Here is an 18,104-nt window from a genome sequence, read left to right on the forward strand (position 1 = left end):
GGGGTGTCAGAAGCAAGGGCAGGTGGGGTGGCTCTCAGAGGGCCCCCCCCACCCCTTCCCAACGCCAGGTTGATCAACTAATGAGTGCCTTTGAACAAAGGACGCCCCTCACCGCCCAGAGAAGCCTGCCAGCAACCCCAGTAGAGTTTGCTTTTCCAGCTTCCCCCATGGTCCCCTGCCTGCTCCTGGGTGAATTCCAGCGCCGGCAGAATTGGCGGCAGATTGGGAAGGTCATTCACGGGTCATCCTGCCATGGACTTAATTGGGGCAGAAGTGGGTAGGGAACCTACCACCCTCCCTCCAGATTAAACGCCCTTTGCCATCAAACTCACTACGGCGGTGGGGGGGAGGGAATGAAATTCTACCTGCTGGGTCTCAGAGGCAGCTATGGTTGCTTTCTTTCAGAGAAACAAAACACAATATGGCTCCTTCATACCATATTCTTCATCATTTATTTCCTGCTGCATTATCTGACGTTTGATGGCCACAGTTATTGGAACCAACTCTCAGAGTGGAGAGCCCCCAGTGCCTTTACTTCCTCTCATTACTTTCCCCAAGCTGTGGCTTTGTTGTAAAGAGCCTATGATGCACTGCAGTAATCTCCTGTCCTCAGACCACCCACACCTACGATGCTTTAAAAGATTATGTGTTTCAATTTTAGTAATTCTTTGAGCTCGATATTTCACCACCTTAGCTTATTTGATTATAAGTGCCTGTCCTTACAGTACAATGTCTTTGTCCTGAAATTCAACCTTCCCTCATGTCATCAGCATCATTCAGGGCAAAAGACAGGCTTCTCAAGAAAACAATTTAAACCGGGTCTATCTATATTAGTTTTATCTTTGTTACAGATAAAGTAATGTTAAACCATATCAATATTCTTACAAGTGGTGAGTCAGATGATACATTATCTTTTAATCCAGGAGACATGTACATAGCATAATCGTTAATTTGCTGCCCATGGTATCTAGGTGTGTGCAAACTGGCTGCCACAGTCATCTATAAAACAGCACTGAAATATTGTGTGCAGTTTTGGTTTCCATATTTAAGGAAGGATATACTTGTATTGGAGGTGGTACAGCAAAGGTTCACTAGATTGGTCCTTGGGATGAGGGAGTTAGTTGTCTTATGACGAGAGGCTGAGTAGATTGGGTCTATATTCTCTGGAGTTTAGAAGAATGAGACATGATCTCATTCAAACATACCGGATGTTTAAGAAGTATTTGGATGTGCACTTGCGATGCCATGGCATACAAGGCTATGGGCCTAGTGCTGGAAAATGGGATTAGGATAGTTAGGTGCTTGTTTGACCGGCGCAGACTCGATGGGCCGAAGGGCCTTTTTCTGTGCTGTAGACCTCTATGACTCTATGTTGAAGGGGGTTTGATAGGGTAGACACAGAGGTTTCCCTGGCTGGAGAATCTAGAACATGGGGTGTGGATGCTCCATCGGTGAATTTAAGGCTGAAATGGGCAGATTTTTGATCTCTGAGGGAATCACAAGGATTTGGGACCGGGCAGGGGGTGGGGGCTATAGGAAGCCCATGATCATTTGATTGGCAGAACGGCCTCAATGGGCCATATGGCCTCCTCCTGCTCATGTTTCTATAGCACTGATTGTCTCCTTCTTGGGTTCTCTGCCCAAAGGCAGGTCCAATCTGTAGCACTACAATCTCCACCACAGGTCGGGCAAGGAGGCAGGTCTCAAATCCACCTCATCCAGAACGTTCCATTGGTACCAATCTGATCCACACCGGCCTTGCAGTCAACTGAGCAAACGGATCCCCGGGGAGTCCAGGTTTCTGTGGAAACATACACTTTTCCATGCATGTTGTAGTCTGGAGCTATGGATAGTGATGGTAGAGGCTCCGATGTTCTTTCCATCACATGGTTGACCAAGAATCTCTCCCACTCTTACTGCCTGCCATTGGCGTGTGTTAGAAGGATTTACAGGTTGATAACCTGTTTGGCCATGTTATGAACACATAATTCCTTGGTCATCAAGTCTGGGATGGGACTTGAACCCAGAGCTTCTGGCTCAGACGTAGGGACACTACCCACTGCACCACAAAACCTTGTAGTACTGATTATACTTCAGCAGTAATCTATTGTCTGTGAAGCGCTTTGGGACATCCTTAGAGTGTGACAACGGCCAGAGACCGAGCACATAATCCAAGCTGACACTGCCGCTGCCAATACTGAGGTGCTGTCTTTTGAACAAGACACTATGCCAAGGCCTCATCAGCCCTCTGATGTGGATATAAAACATTCCATGACACCATTTAAAAATACAGAATTTCCTAACCTCAACCAACATAATCAAAACAGGATATCTGCTTACTGCCGCACTTTTGATTGTGGCATCTTGCTGTGCGTAGATTGGCTGCCACATTTCCCTCATTACAAGAGTGACTATATTTCAAAAGTACATCATTGTCTAACAAGCACTTCAGAATGTCCTAAGAAAGGCACTATATAAATGCAGATCTTTCAGAACATCAGCCTTGAACTTGTCTTTTCCCTTTTTTTAATTCATTCATTGGATATGATCATCACTGTCAAGGCCAGCATTTATTGCCCATACCTAATTGCCCTCAAGAAGGTGGTGGCAAGCCACCTTCTCAACCACTGTGGTTTGTGTAATGAAGGTTCTCCACCAGCGCTGCTAGGAAGGAAGTTCCAGGGTTTGGACCCAACGACAGTGAAGGAACGGCAGGTAGAGGTAGAGGGTTTGGAAGGTGCTGTCGAAGGAGCTATGGTGAGTTGCTGCAGTACAACTTGTAGATGGTACACACACTGCTGCTACTGTGCATCAATGATGGAGGAGTGAATGTTTAAGGTGTTAGGACACATCGCAGATGATGTGTGTCCGGTGGATCAAATCCACAAGGGAAACTTGGTCACACTATCACAACAGTTTTGTAATTTGCATTTTTTATGAGAAGATGTGTGCACTGAATTCAGAAGTAATAAGTCCACTAAGATCTTTAGAGATTTTTAAAATTAAATTAAAATACTTATTAACAAAAGAAAAGATTTCAAGCACATACATAAGACTATTAGACAGAGGGTAGCAGTGGAAGGGTGCTTTTCTGAATGGAGAGCTGTGACTAGTGGAGTTCCGCAGGGATCAGTGCTGGGACCTTTGCTGTTTGTAGTATACGTAAATGATTTGGAGGAAAATGTAACTGGGTTAATTAGTAAGTTTGCAGATGGCACTAAGTTTGGAGGAGTTGCAGATAGTGAAGAGGATTGTCAAAGGATACAACGGGATATAGATCGTTTGGAGACTTGGGCGGAGAAATGGCAGATCAGACCATAAGACCATAAGACATAGGAGCAGAAATTAGGCCATTCGGCCCATTGAGTCTGCTCCACCATTCAATCATGGCTGATAAGTTTCTCAACCCCATTCTCCCGCCTTCTCCCCGTAACCTTTGATCCCCTTATCAATCAAGAACCTATCTATCTCGGTCTTAAATACACTCAATGACCTGGCCTCCACAGCCTTCTGTGGCAATGAATTCCATAGATTCACCGCTCTCTGGCAAAAGAAGTTTCTCCTCATCTCTGTTCTAAAAGGTCTTCCCTTTACTCTGAGGTTGTGCCCTCGGGTCCTAGTCTCTCCTACTAATGGAAACATCTTCCCCACATCCACTCTATCCAGGCCTTTCAGTATTCTGTAAGTTTCAATCAGATCCTCCCTCATCCTTCTAAACTCCATCGAGTATAGACCCAGAGTCCTCAAACGTTCCTCATATGTTAAGCCTTTCATTCCTGGGATCATTCTCGTGAACCTCCTCTGGACCCTCTCCAGGGCCAGCACATCCTTCCTGAGATGTGGGGCCCAAAATTGCTCACAATATTCTAAATGTGGTATGACCAGAGCCTTATAAAGCCTCAGCACATCCTGCTTTTATATTCTAGTCCTCTCGAAATAAATGCCAACATTGCATTTTCCTTCCTAACTACCGCGTCAACCTGCAAGTTAACCTTAAGAGAATCCTGGACTAGGACTCCCAAGTCCCTTTGCACTCCAGATTTCTGAATTCTCTCCCCATTTAGAAAATAGTCTATGCCTCTATTCTTCCTACCAAAGTGCATGACCTCACACTTCCCCACGTTGTATTCCATCTGCCACTTCTTTGCCCATTCTCCGAACCTGTCCAAATCCTTCTGCAGCCTCCCCACCTCCTCAATACTACCTGTCCCTCCACCTATCTTTGTATCATCTGCAAACTTAGCCAGGATGCCCTCAGTTCCTTCATCTAGACCATTAATGTATAAAGTGAAAAGTTGTGGTCCCAACACTGACCCCTGCGGAACTCCACTAGTCACCGGTCGCCATCCTGAGAAGGACCCCCTTATCCCCACTCTCTGCCTCCTGCCAGACAGCCAATCTTCTATCCATGCTAGTACCTTGCCTCTAACACCATGGGCTCTTACCTTACTGAGTAGCCTCCTGTGCGGCACCTTGTCAAAGGCCTTCTGGAAGTCCAAGTAGAAGGAGTTTAATCTGGACAAATGCGAGGTAATGCATTTTGGAAGGTCTAATACAGGCAGGAATTATACAGTAAATGGCAGAACCCTTCAGTGCATCGACGGGCAGAGGGATCTGGGTGTACAGGTCCACAGGTCACTGAAAGTGGCAACGCAGGTGGATAAGGTAGTCAGGAAGGCATATGGCATGCTTGCCTTCATTGGCAGGGGTATTGAATATAAAAGCTGGGAAGTCATGCTGCAGCTGTATAGAACCTTGGTTAGGCCACACTTGGAATATTGCGTGCAATTCTGGTCGCCACATTACCAGAAGGATATGGAGGCGTTGGAGAGGGAGCAGAGGAGGTTTACCAGGATGCTGCTGGTCTGGAGGTTATTAGCTATGAAGAGAGGTTGGAGAAAGTCGGATTGTTCTCACTAGAGCGACGGAGATTGAGGGGCGACTTGATAGAAGTTTACAAAATTATGAGTAGCATGGACAGAGTAGATAGTCAGAAGCTTTCTCCCAGGGTGGAAGAGCCAATTACTAGGGGACATTGATTTAAGGTGAGAGGAGAAAACTTTAGAGGAGATGTGCGGGGCAAGTTTTTTACGCAGAGGGTAGTGAGTGTCTGGAATTCGCTGCCAGAGGAGGTGGTGGAAGCAGGTACGATAGTGGTGTTTAAGTGGCAGCTTGACAAATACATGAATAGGATGGGAATAGAGGGATACGGACCCCGGAAGTGTAAAATGTTTTAGTTTGACAGGCAATATGGTCGGCGCAGGCTTGGAGGGCCGAAGGGCCTGTTCCTGTGCTGTACTTTTCTTTGTTCTTTGTACAATTACTTAATACTATAACAAATCCTAAAATTCCTAACTAACCTGACTTCCAATTACACATCCCTTTTAAGACAACAGTCCAAAGTAGAGGTTAAATTTAAAAAGCAAGCCAGCAAGTTACCACAGTACCCACTTGACCGTGGAATTCCCAAAGGCTTTTCTCCAACTTTAGTTACTGGACACAGCAGACCTTTGCAAAAATGGCTGGAGGCTTCCTAAAGGCTGTTTCACACACTCCTGTTAGATCTTACATGGCCCCCAACATAGCCTTTCATTCTGCTTTATATATGTTTCTCTCGCTTTAATCTGTAACTTCCATTGTTCCACATGCCTTTGGAACTTTATCTTTCCCATAATATAAAAACTTTCATGTTTCCAATATTGTCAGTAACATATGGTAAAAATAAATACACTGCTTAGCCTTGCTTATCTGGCTAGTTGTGAACATCCTAACATCCTTTTGAAATCCAAACAATTCCTTCATTTATCTAAAAATACAAATTTCCTTCACACCTTACATACTAAAATCTCATCCATGTTTACTCATTAGTATTTCAAGTACACTTCTACACCTAACTTCTTTTGATAATTTCAAGCTTGCAGTCTACCTGACTCCGATATAATTAAATCACACAAGACAGAACCATTTACACTCACACCCATAAACCTACTTTACAATAAACCAGAATAATATTATGAAAATTATCATACTTTTGTAACAAAGCTGGTAAATGGGGTGCTGACCAGGTTGCTGTTGAACTTTGTTGTTGGAACTGCACCAATCCAGGCAAGTGGTAAGTATTCCATCACACGCCTAACTTGTGCCTTGTAGATGGGTGACATGCTTTAGAGAGTCAGGAGGTGAGCTACTCTGAGCTTCTGAACTGCTCTTATACCCACAATATTTATATGGTCGGTCCAGTTAAGTTTCTAGTCAATGATAACCCCAGCATGTTGATGGTGGGGGGATTCAGCAATGGTAATGATGTTGAATTTAAAGGGAAGATTCTCTCTTGTTGGTCATTGCCTGGCACTTGTGTGGCTCAACTGTTACTTGCCATTTATTAGCCCAAGCCTGAATACTGTGTAATCATCAGCGAACATCCCCACTTTTGATAATCTGTTGGAGGGAAGGTCATTGATGAAGCAGCTGAAGATGGTTGGGCCAAGGATACTGCACTGAGGAACCCCTGCAGCAATGTCCTGGGGCTGAGATGTTTGATCTCCCACAGCCACAATCATTTGCCTTTTGTGCTAGGTATGACTCCAACGAGTGGAGAGTTTTCCCCCCCAATTTCCATTGACTTTAATTTTGCCAGGGCTCCTCAGACAGATGCTGCCTTTATGTCAAGGACAGCCACTCTCACCTCATCTCTGGAGTTCAGCTCTTTTGTCCATGATCGGATCAAGGAAGCAATGAGGTCAGGAGCCAAGTGGCCTTGGCAGAACCCAAACTCAGCCATCAGTGAGCAGGTTATTTCTCAGTAAGTGGCGCTTGAGTGTCACCCCCTCCATCACTTTGTTATGATTGAGAGTAGTCTGATGGGGTGCTAACTGGCTGGATCAGATTTGTCCTTTTTGTGTATAGGACACACCCAGGCAATTTTCCACATTATCAGGTAGATGCCAGTGTTGTAGCTGTACTGGAACAGCTTGGCTAAGGGCATGACTAGTTCTGGAGCACAAGTCTTCACCACTACAGATAGCATGTTGTCAGGGCTCATAGCCTTTGCTGTATCCAGTGTGTTCAGCCAGATTTTCATAACATGTGGAATTAATCGAATTAACTGAAGGCTGGTATCTGTGGTGGTGGGGATCTCAGGAGCACTCAGCACCACTGATTGCAAATAGTTTAGCCTCATCTTTTACACTCACATACTAATGTGCAACATTATTGAGCTTGGGGATGTTCATGGAGCTTCCCCTTCTGTTAGTTGCTTAATTGTCCATTATACACGACTGAATGCACAGGACTACAGAGCTTTGATCTGGTCCACTTGATGCAGGATTGCCTAGCTCTGTCTATAGAATGCTTTCTCTGCTGTTTAGCACACAAGTTGTCCTATTTTGTAGCTTTACCAGGTTGGCACCTCATTTTTAGGTATGCCTGGTACTGCTCCTGGCATGTCCTCCTCATTGAACCAGGGTTGATGGTAATGGTGGAGTGGGTAATATGTCGAGCCATGAGATTACAGATTGTGTTGAATATAATTCTGCTTCTGCTGACAGCCCACAGCGCCTCATGGATGCCCAGTTTAGAGCAACTAGATCTGTTCTGAATCTATCCCATTTTGCACAGTGGTAGTGCCAAACAAAGCAACTGGGTGTCCTCAATATGAAGACAGGACTCGCCTCCATATGGGCTTGTGCGGTGGTCACTCCTACCAATACAGTCATGGACAGAAGTATTTGAGACAGGTAGATTGATGAGGGCCAGGCCAAGTATGTTTTTCCCTTACATTAGTTCCTTCACCACCTACTATGAAGCCAGAATGTCCTTCAGGACTCGGTCAGTTCAATCAGTAGTGGTGCTACCAAGCTACTCTTGGTGATGGACATTTATGTCCTCCATCCAAAGTACAGCCTGTGCCCTTTCCACCCTCAGTGCTTCTTCCAAGTGGTGTTCCACACGGAGCAGTACCAATTCATCAGCTGATGGAGGATGGCATCAAGGATGAGAGTGTGGCATAGAGGAGCCCGAGCAAAACGGGTCAATGTGAATCAGGGGGAAACTCTCTGCTGGTTGGAGTCATACCTAGCACAAAGGGAGATGATTGCGATTGTTGGAGGTCAATTATCTCAGTTCCAGTGTATCACTGGATGAAGATTCTCAGGGTAGTGTCATAGGCCCAGCCATCTTCAGTTGCTTCATCACTGGCCTTCCTGCCATCATAAAGTCAGAAGTGGGGATGTTCACTGATGATTGCACAATCTTCAGCACCATTCACGATCCTCAGATACTGAAGCAGTCCATGTCCAAATGCAGCAAGACCTGGACAAAATCCAGGTTTGGGCTGACAAGTGGCAAGTAACATTTGTGCAACACAAGTGTCAGGCAATAACCATCTCCAACAAGAGAGAATCTAACCATCGCCCCTTGACATTCAATGGCATTACCATCACTAAATCCCCCAATATCAACATCCTGGGGCTTACCATTGACCATAACTGAGCTGGGCTAGCCATATAAATACTGTGGCTATAAGAGCAGGTCAGAGGCTAGGAACCTGCAGTGAGTAACTCACCTCCTTGATCCCTCAAAGCCTGTCCACCATCTACAAGGCACAAGTCAGGAGTGTGATGGAATACTCTCCACTTGCCTGGATGAGTGCAGCTCCAACAACACTCAAGAAGCTCGACACCATCCAGGACAAAAGCCCACTTGATTGGCACCCCATCCACAAACATTCACTCCCTCCACCACTGATGCACAGTGGCAGCAGTGTGTACCATCTACAAGATGTACTGCAGGAATTCAGAAAGACTCCTTCAACAGCACCTTCCAAACCCACAACCACTACCACCTAGAAGAGCAAGGGCAGTAGGTAACACCAGCACCTGGAAGTTCTCCTCCAAGTCACTCACTATCCTGACTTGGAAATATATCGCCGTTCCTTCACTGTCGCTGGGTCAAAATCCTGGAACTCCCTCCCTAATAGCACTGTGGGTGTACCTTCCCCACAGGGACTGCAGCTGTTCAAGAAGGCAGCTCACCACCACGTTCTCAAGGGGCAATTAGGGATGGGCAATAAATGCTGGCCTAGCCAGTGATGCTCACATCCCATTACTGAACATTAAAAAAAACAGCCATATGTTTCTGATTGATATGAGGGGTCACAAAACTCCCAAGACCACACAATTCTGGTTGTGTACCACTACGCTGCCACATCGGGTGGTCCATAAGAACAGGAATAGACCATTCAGAGCCTCAGGCCCATACCCCCATTCAATTAGATCATGGCTGATTAGCACCTCAGTCCCATTTAATTACATTTGGATTCCTAACCCTTGATAGCTTTAATTTAATTAATCTCAGTCTCAATAGCTCCAATGGACCAGTGGTCCACAGCCTTTTGGGGAATAAGGTATCAGATTTCCACATCCCTCTGTGTGAAGAGCTGTACTCTGATCTCACTCTTGAATGGTCTGGCTCTAATTGTGAGTTTGTGCCCCTCTTATTCTGGATTCCCATACAGAGATCATAGCTTTTAAAAATATTCTTTCATGAGATGTGGGTGTCACTGGCTAGACGAGCATTTGTTGCCCATCCCTAAATGCCCTTGAGAAGTTAGTGGTGAGCTGCTAACCGCTGCAGTCCCCGTGGTGTAGGTACACCCACAGTGCTGTTAGGGAGGGAGTTCCAGGATTTTAACCCAGCGACAATGAAGGAACGGCGATATATTTCCAAGTCAGGATGGTGTGTGACCTGGAGGGGAACTTGCAGGTGGTGGTGTTCCCATGTGTCTGCTGCCCTTGTCCTGCTGGGTGGCAGAGGTCGCGAGTCTGGAAGGTACCGTCGAAGGAGCCTTGGTGAGTTGCTGCAGTGCATCAGGTAGATGGTACACACACTGCTGCTACTGTGCATCGGTGGTGGAGGGAGTGAATGTTTAAGGTGGTGGATGGTGGGAGGGCGCAATTAAGAGAGCTGCTTTGTCCTGGGCGGTGTCAAGCTGCCAAGAAGGGTAGCTTGTTGGAACTACCCCCTCTAACCTGTTGGATATTTTCAACGTTTTGGAAAGAATTTTTTATCCTAGTGAAGTCATTCAGCATTTCCCATCCTTTCAGAGAACGAGGAGACGGAAGGAAGCGATGCCCCAGCAGATTATCTGTTTGGCGATGGTGAAGGTGATGAAGATGATTTCTTCATTGTCGACCATGAAAATGCTCGAGGTGAGTGAGTGACCTGGAAATAGTCCTTCGCTGCAGCAGAAAAGGGAAGTCTGACAGGTGACCTGGTAGAGCTCTTTAAGATTATGAAGGAGTTTTGCTAAGTTGATAGGGTACGCATAGAGATCTTTCCACATAGCTGGGGATGGGGCAGTAGCAGGGGGTGGGGAGAGAGACCAGAACTAGGGGCCATAAACATAAGCTAGTCACTAATAAAGCCAAGAGGGAATTTCAGGAAAAACTTATTTGCCAAGGGACTGGTTAGACTGTGGAATGTACTACCACAGAGATTTGGTTCATTGATGCATTTAAGGGGAAGCTAGGTAAAGTATAGGAGGGACAAAGGAACAGAAGTTTATATGTTGATAGAGTTTGATAAAGTAAGATGGGTGGGGGCTCGTATGGAACATAAACGCGAATGGCCTGTTTCTGTGCTGCACCCTCTATGTTAAGGACCAAGGGCTTGTGTTACATCAAGGGGACAGGTGGCTACTATTTGCCTCAGCCTCCAGAATAGGAAAAGGAAGGGATCAGTTTTGGACATCAGTCTATAGTGCCAGCTGAGCTAGTTCTTCCCTCCTCTCCTGATCCACATTCAATTCCACGGCATCAGCTCTCCGCCAGCTCCTCCTAGATTCATCCTGTATTTATTTAAGAGTGTAGCTGGTAGGCTTTTTGCCTGTGGGAGAGCCTTACAGCCAAGCCTGATGCTATACAGGGATCACCGGATAACAGTCAGCAGCAGAACCTTAGCTGTTCTGCCACTGTACAGGATGTGCTGAAGCCAATCCAGACTTACTGTTGCTGATCTGGCTGGGTTTAGTTCATACCGTCACCACAGGAATTTACCCAGGTATTCCTCGTCATTGTGGCTCAGTGCCATGACAGGCAGTGTTTGCGTATTAAGGTGAAGGGGCAGGTTCCTCTGGTAGAGGAGCGTTTCCTTCAAGTTTAACTGAAGTTGCTGGGTTTCCTTTCTTCAGGAGAAGACCATGAGTTCATTCTTCCACAGGAGGGCTTCCCACTGAGACACGAAATCCTGGATCACCCGACCACCCTCGATCATTTCCAGGACAAGACGGATTCTCCCCACATCAGCGGCAATGAGGCAGATTCCTTCTCACTGACTCCGACCGAGGGCATTTCTCTCGTCTCTGTCTCGCAGCCACCGTTTGAACATGGGTTTTCCACCGATTACTTCAATCCCATCGTCAGGGACATGATGTGCTTCTATGCTGAGCAGGGCGACGTGCAGATGGCCATATCGGTCCTGATTGTGCTCGGAGACAGGATTAAGAAAGAAATCGATGAGCAGACACAGGTACGGCCCGACACGATCAGGATGAATTGTGCCCCAGCTCTCCCCTCTCTATTGAGTGTGTTGACTCTTACAACAACCACTTGCCGTTAATGTAAGAAAATGCCCCCAAGGCGCTACACAAAAGCATGCTCAGACAAAATCTGACACCAAGCCACAGGAGATATAAGGGCGGGTGATTAAAGTATCGGTAGCAGGGTTAGGTTTTAAGGAGGATCTTAAAGGAGGAGAGGGAGTTAGAGACAGAGGTTTGGGGAGAGCTTACGTTCCAGACTCCTGAATGCCCAGCTGTCAACGGTGGGGCAAATGATGTGAGAAATGCACAAGAGGACAGAGCTGGAAGGACACAGGGCTCTTGAATTGTAGGGTAGGGAGGAGGTTACAGAGATTGAAAACGCAAGTGAGAGTTTTAAAGTCAAACAGTTGGAGGATTGGGAGGCAGTGTCAGTCAGTGAGAGATGAACGAATGAAACTTTGAGTGGTTTGGAATGAGCTCAAGTCTATGGAGGGTAGGATGCAGCTTACTTTACCATGTCCTTATTTTTCATCGGAGCATCTAGTTAATGAGCATTGACATACGACTCCCCTGTGTGTGTGTCAGGCCCGATCGATCCTACCTTCAGCTGACATTCACAGCCTCGAACCCCTCGGAATCACTGTGGCATGATTAGAAGTGGGAAGCTGGCTGGATTTCCCCTCCTTGGTTCTGGGAAAGTTGGTGAAAATTGTAGAGTCCTCATCAATGAGATCAGGTAAACCAGCACAGGTCGGGCATGAACCTGGCTTCTCTATGCATGGTTTGGTACTACACTAATGCCTCTGTGCCATGCATCACTTTGAGGCTGACCTTTCTCCATTCCATGGGTAATAACTCTCACATCTATTGCTCATCCGCTGGGCTCTCTGAGCACGATTGCCAATTTAGTGGCAGATTAGTGCTGAATTAATGGGCAGTTTTGAGTAGCCATTATTGAAACATGAAAGATTCTGAAGGGGCTTGACAGGGTAGATGCTGAGAGGATGTTTCCTGTCGTAGAGGAATCTAGAACCGGGGCACAGTTTAAGGATAAGGGGCCTCCCAAACAAGATAGAGATCTGGAGGAATTTCTTCTCTCAGAGGTCGTTAGTGTTTGGAATTTTCTTCCCCAGAGAGCAGTGGAGGCTGGGTCATTGAATATATTCCAGGCTGAGTTAGACAGATTTTTTGATCAACAAGGAAGTTGAGGGCTATGGGGAACAGGCAGGAAAGTGGACTTGAGACCACAACCAGATCAGCCATGGTTTTATTGAATGGCGGAGCTGGTTTGAAAGGCCGAATAGCCTACTCCTGCTCCTATGTTCCTGTAATTGAATGACGGAACAGGTTTGAGGGGCTGAATGGCTCTCTCTTGTTTCTGGATCCTTGGGACTACCTGCAGTGTCCAGTTTGTTTATTGGAAGATATTTTCAACAGTGTGAATTATAGCTCCTGATGTCTTTAAACTCCGTAGGAGCACTGGTACACGTCCTACATTGACCTGCTCCAGCGTTTCCAACTTTGGAACGTGGCCAACGAAGTTATCAAACTGAGTACGTGCAGATCCATCAACTGCCTGAACCAGGCGTCAACGACACTGCACGTGAACTGCAACAACTGCAAGCGGCCAATGAACACCCGAGGCTGGATGTGCGAGAGGCAAGTGAAATGGACAGTGGGTATCTTGCGGGCATGGGCTTGCTGGCTAGATTGTGTGGCAGGGGATGGGTGGGTCGTTCCCCACAACAGTTCCATTGGTGATGGCAGCATGAGCCTGTACAGACTTGAATGGGTACTTGGGGCAAGGCATTGGGGAACTGTAGCCCAGGGTGAGATTACTCAAATGGGGAAGTATTATTAAAAAAAGTAGTGTTGAACTGGGGAGGTCTTGTAGGGCAATGGGTAGCGTACCTACCTCTGGGCCAGAAACTCTGGGTTTAAGTCCCACTTCAGGACATGATGGCCATGGAAGCTGCGTTCATAACTTGGCCAAACAGGTTGATTATCAGCCTGCAAATCCTACCAATATGTCTGATGGCAGGCGGTGAGTGCGGGAGTTTCCTGGTCAGCCACACTGCAGAAGACAATGGCAAACCACTGCAGTACTTTGCCAAGCATAATCATGGATCAACCCAATGGAAGTCCATGATCACCAACACCCTCTTAGGGCATGGTACCTGAAAGAGGTGTACTTAATCATTGTGCAGAAAGAGGCCATTCAGCCCATTGCACTTGCTCTAGTCCCACACCCTTAAGTCTTCCCCATTGCCTTGCAAATGTTTTCTTTTCAAGTATTTATCCAAATAGGAGGTCTCGTGGTGTGGCAGATAGCGTCCCTGTCTCTGAGCCAGAAGCTTCGAGTTCGCATCCCACCCCAGGATTTGGTGGCCAAGGAAGCTATGTTCATAACATGGCAAAACAGGTTATCAACCTGTAAATCCTTCCAACACACCTACGGCAGGCAGTAATAGTGGGAGACACTCCTGGTCGGCCATGCTTGATGTGGGAGTGGCGTCCCTCAAGCTGTAGCCTCTGGCTTCTATATCTGTAGCCTTCTAAGCCTTCCGATTCCCTTTTGAAAGTTACTATTGAATCTGTTTCCACCGACCTTCCAGGTCATCATTACGTCGCTGCATAAAAACATTCTCACCTTGGTTCTTTTGCCACTCACTTTAAATCTCTATTCTCTGGTTACCTAATCTGCCATCAAAGACAGTTTTCCCCCTATCTACTCTTATCAAAACATCAAAATAATACACGGGAGAAGCCAGGGCTGGGTCTGTGGGGCTGCTGATCTCCTGAAATTCAAGTGTATGTATATATAGATTATTTACGATTTGTGTTCTATTTGTTGCTAGGTGCCGCCGTGGTGCCAGCACCTGTGCTATTTGCCACCATGCGGTGAAGGGGCTGTTTGTTTGGTGCCAGGGCTGTACACACGGAGGACACCTCCAGCACGTCATGGACTGGTTTCAGTTCCACACCCACTGCCCGACGGGATGTGGACATCTCTGTGAATACACATAGCGTAAACACTTGCTGCCTCATGGAACACCAATGACGATAATACATGGTGGGGCAGGAGGTATGGAGAGGCAGAGTGGAAGGAATTCAATTACACATGGCTCCCCAACTGCTCCAAGCAAGATTTGCTTTGGAACAGAAAGAGGCTGGACTGTTTATTTCGGGTAGGGTGGGGGGTGGTCGGCGGTGGGGAAGGGGTGGTGAGCTGGTGTGATGAGACCTGTTCCTGGCACAAGCACCTGACAGCAGACACGGTGGATACACGCATGTGGGCAGATTTTAGACACTGTGCACCCAGTACAACTCATACATACACGAGAGATGCTTTACAGCAAGAACTATGGCTTTTAATGGTCATGGGGAGGCAATAATTACCATTCACCTTCCCCATGCACCTCCCCCCACGCCACTGCTACTCAATGCATGGGGTCTCAAGCTGACACTGTTGTTTTGAGTAGAATTGTAGCGATTTACTAAATCATTCTTTTTGGCATTCTCTTCGGGAGTTGGACTCCCTGGACTGGGGCAGTCATGTTGGCAGAAGCAATCTCAACTACCGGCACTTCAGCCTGGGAGGAAGGTGGTGCAGTTCTAGGCCAAGGTGTAAAGGGAAACTAAACCTGTCCAGAGACATTTTACTCCTGCTCAAGTGAAGGGGACATGACAGCCATTGGGCAGGTCTGTCCTGGATCTGGGGGAAGTAACAGTGAGATAAAAGAGAACCAAAATTACTCTTGTTGTGATAATGTAAAGAGCAGTTTCAAACATTTTAAAATACAGGAAGATGGCACACCAGATTGGAAAAGCAGCCCCTGGTTGGGTTGTAGATTAGATTCCGTGCCCACTCTTAGCTCTGTGCTGGCAATTTTCCTGCTTCTCAGTGGGTGGGGAGAACATCAAAAATGCAATTGTCCATTAACACATCTCCTATTGGCCTGTCTGAAGTGGCAAAGCCCTGGGACCACATAATGAATCCCATTAGTTGGAGTTTATCTGTGGCCAGAAGCGAGAAGGGGAGGAGAGCATGAAGTAATTTAATTTCCTCCTGCTCCCCAACGAAATCTCTGAAAGAGTTAGATCAGCTGAAACCTGACTCCCAGCTCTCTGCCCGTGCTATTTAGCCAGTTGTCGAAGCTGTGCAGACAATGGCTGAAAGCCAGTCAGCAGAACTCTCACACACAAAAGGGCAAGAACCGTTCACCAAGAACATCACGGAAAGTGATAACTGGAGACAACTACTAAGCTAAGAAAGGAAAAAGATTTGCATTGATACAGCCCCTTTCTTTTGGTTTCTGAACCTCACAGAAGCAGAAAGACTCTGGGCTGATCCATCTTGGCTCCCTCCCGAGTTCCCCAGCATCACAGATGCAAGTCTTCAGGTGCACTCCATGTGATATCAAGAAACAGCTGAAGGCACTGGTCACAGGAAAGGCTATGGGTCCTGACAACATCCCAGCAGTAGTACTGAAGACCAATGCTCCAGAACTAGCCAGAGCCTGAAATTCAACAGGGGACAATAGGATTAGCTGCTATGCATTCCCAAGATTTAACAGCTTCTAGGCACACTTTTTAAAATTTTTCCTTGGGATGTGAGCGTTGCTGACAAGGTCAGCATTTATTGTCCATCCCTAATTGCCCTTGAGGTGATGGTGAGCCATTTTCTTGAACCGCTGCAGTCCATGTGGGGCAGGGTACACCCACAGTGCTGATAGGGAGTTCCAGATTTTTAACCCAACAACAATGAAGTAACATTGATATAGTCCCAAATCAGGATTGTGCCCTTGTCCTTCTAGGTGGTAGAGCTTGCAGGTTTGGAAGGTGCTGTCGAAGGATACTTGCTACGGTGCACCTCATATATGGCACACACTGCTGCTACTGTGTGTCAGTGATGGAGTGAGTGAGTGTTTAAGCTGGTGGATGGGACAGTGATTAAGTGGGCTGATTTGTCCTGGATTCTGTCAAGCTTGTTGAGTGCTGTTGGAGCTGCTCTCATTCAGGCAAGTGGAGAGTCTCCCAACACACTCCTGACTTGTGTCTTGTAGGTAGTGGCAGGCTGTGGGGATTCAGGTGAGTTACTGTAAACCGTACATGAAGAAATGTTACATGGATGAGGTTGTGGAGAGTGGCCAGACCAAAGAAACCTGACCCAGTCATCAGTAGATCAGGCCAGAAAACTGGGGAGTTGGGGTGGCAGGGGGGTTGTTGGGGCATTGGGGGGGTGGGGGGCCATCCCATGCTTGTTTTTCTCATCTTTATTTCCTCTGTTGGTTAACTCAAAACACAAAGCCTCTACCCACACAGCAACAATTCACTGAATTAACAAATAACTCATTTACTAAATTAACTAACACGAGTCTCACTGGCATTTTCATTGAAGCCAAAAAGGGAAAACCCAATGTGTAAAGGTCTTTAACGCCTGTAATATTTTGACTAATGCTATGTTTTAATTTAAAAGGGAGCTTGCAAACTGCAGGCATTGCAAGTGATTGTGGGTGTGGAATGGTATTCTTTGCTCAACATTTACTACAGCTGCTGTAGTTATTCAGTTTGAACACAAATACACATTTATTTAGCTTTATTTTTCAGAAGGGTATGTCAATTCAGAATCATTGAAGCTTACGCTGGCTTTATAGACATGCCTGACACACTCTAGAAGGTGGTACATCTTGGGCAAAGAATTCAGTGCAAGTTAATATGGAGCAAAACTATGACTGCATGGATTCATTTGGAAATCAGTGCAATTCTTGCATTCCTGCCCATTTTCTTCCCCCCTCGCCCTGTTGGATTTTAAGCTCTGGTACCTCTGCCAAGTACCCTATCCTCAAGTGTGAGCCTTAATGGTGAAGTCAACAAAACTAAACTTGTAGTTATTTATATAGCACCTTTCGCGACCTCAGGATGTCCCAAAGTGTTTTACAGCCAATGAAGTATGAAGTGTTAGTCCCTGTTGTAATGTAGGAAATACAGCAGCCAAATTGTGCATAGCAAGGATCCACAAACATCAATGAGATAATGACTATACTATGTTTCTATAACATCACGGACACTATTTTTAAAATATTATTTACTTAACATATAGCCTGCTTTAGTGATGGCTGAGGCTTAAATATTGGCCAGGATATTGGAAATTGCCTCAGCTCTTCTTCAAAATAGCACTTTGGTATCTTTTACGTCCACCCAAGAGAGCAGACACGACCCTGGTTTAATGTTTCGAGACTGTGCTCCCTCAGTGCTGCACTGAAGCGTCAGCCTGGTTTGTGCACTTCAGGCTCGGATGTGGGACTCAGAGGCAAGAGTGCTACCACTGTACAAAGCTGACATTGTAGGCTATTTGATCATGCCAGATCCCACAATCGCTGCACAACCACATATGTGCATTACTCAGCAGGAGTCAATAGTAGAGATCAAAAGCAAGAACCCCTGACCATTTTTTCCAGCCCAACTCAAAGGTGATCTATTGGCACACTCCAAATCACCCAATCCAGTAGTGCAGAGATCAAAGTTAGGAACTTTCTGCTTTGCAGGACTCTTTACTCACTGA

The 18,104-nt window shown here is 46.3% G+C and overlaps 1 protein-coding gene across 1 annotated transcript in view; it reads left to right on the forward strand.

Annotated features, from left to right (window-relative positions):
- The window catches only part of LOC144669543 (GATOR2 complex protein WDR24-like), a 37,616-nt gene extending 20,475 nt beyond the window's left edge, over positions 1–17,141 (forward strand). The window contains exons 6-9 of the mRNA XM_078532022.1: positions 10,104–10,208; positions 11,189–11,526; positions 13,014–13,198; positions 14,398–17,141. Coding sequence (XP_078388148.1) covers positions 10,104–10,208; positions 11,189–11,526; positions 13,014–13,198; positions 14,398–14,566 — 797 coding nt within the window. The 3' untranslated portion in view covers positions 14,567–17,141. The remainder of the gene's footprint in view (positions 1–10,103; positions 10,209–11,188; positions 11,527–13,013; positions 13,199–14,397) is intronic.
- Positions 17,142–18,104: the final 963 nt, after the last annotated feature.

The sequence above is a fragment of the Cetorhinus maximus genome, chromosome 29 (genome assembly GCF_964194155.1).
Source record: "Cetorhinus maximus chromosome 29, sCetMax3.hap1.1, whole genome shotgun sequence".
NCBI lineage: Eukaryota > Metazoa > Chordata > Chondrichthyes > Lamniformes > Cetorhinidae > Cetorhinus > Cetorhinus maximus.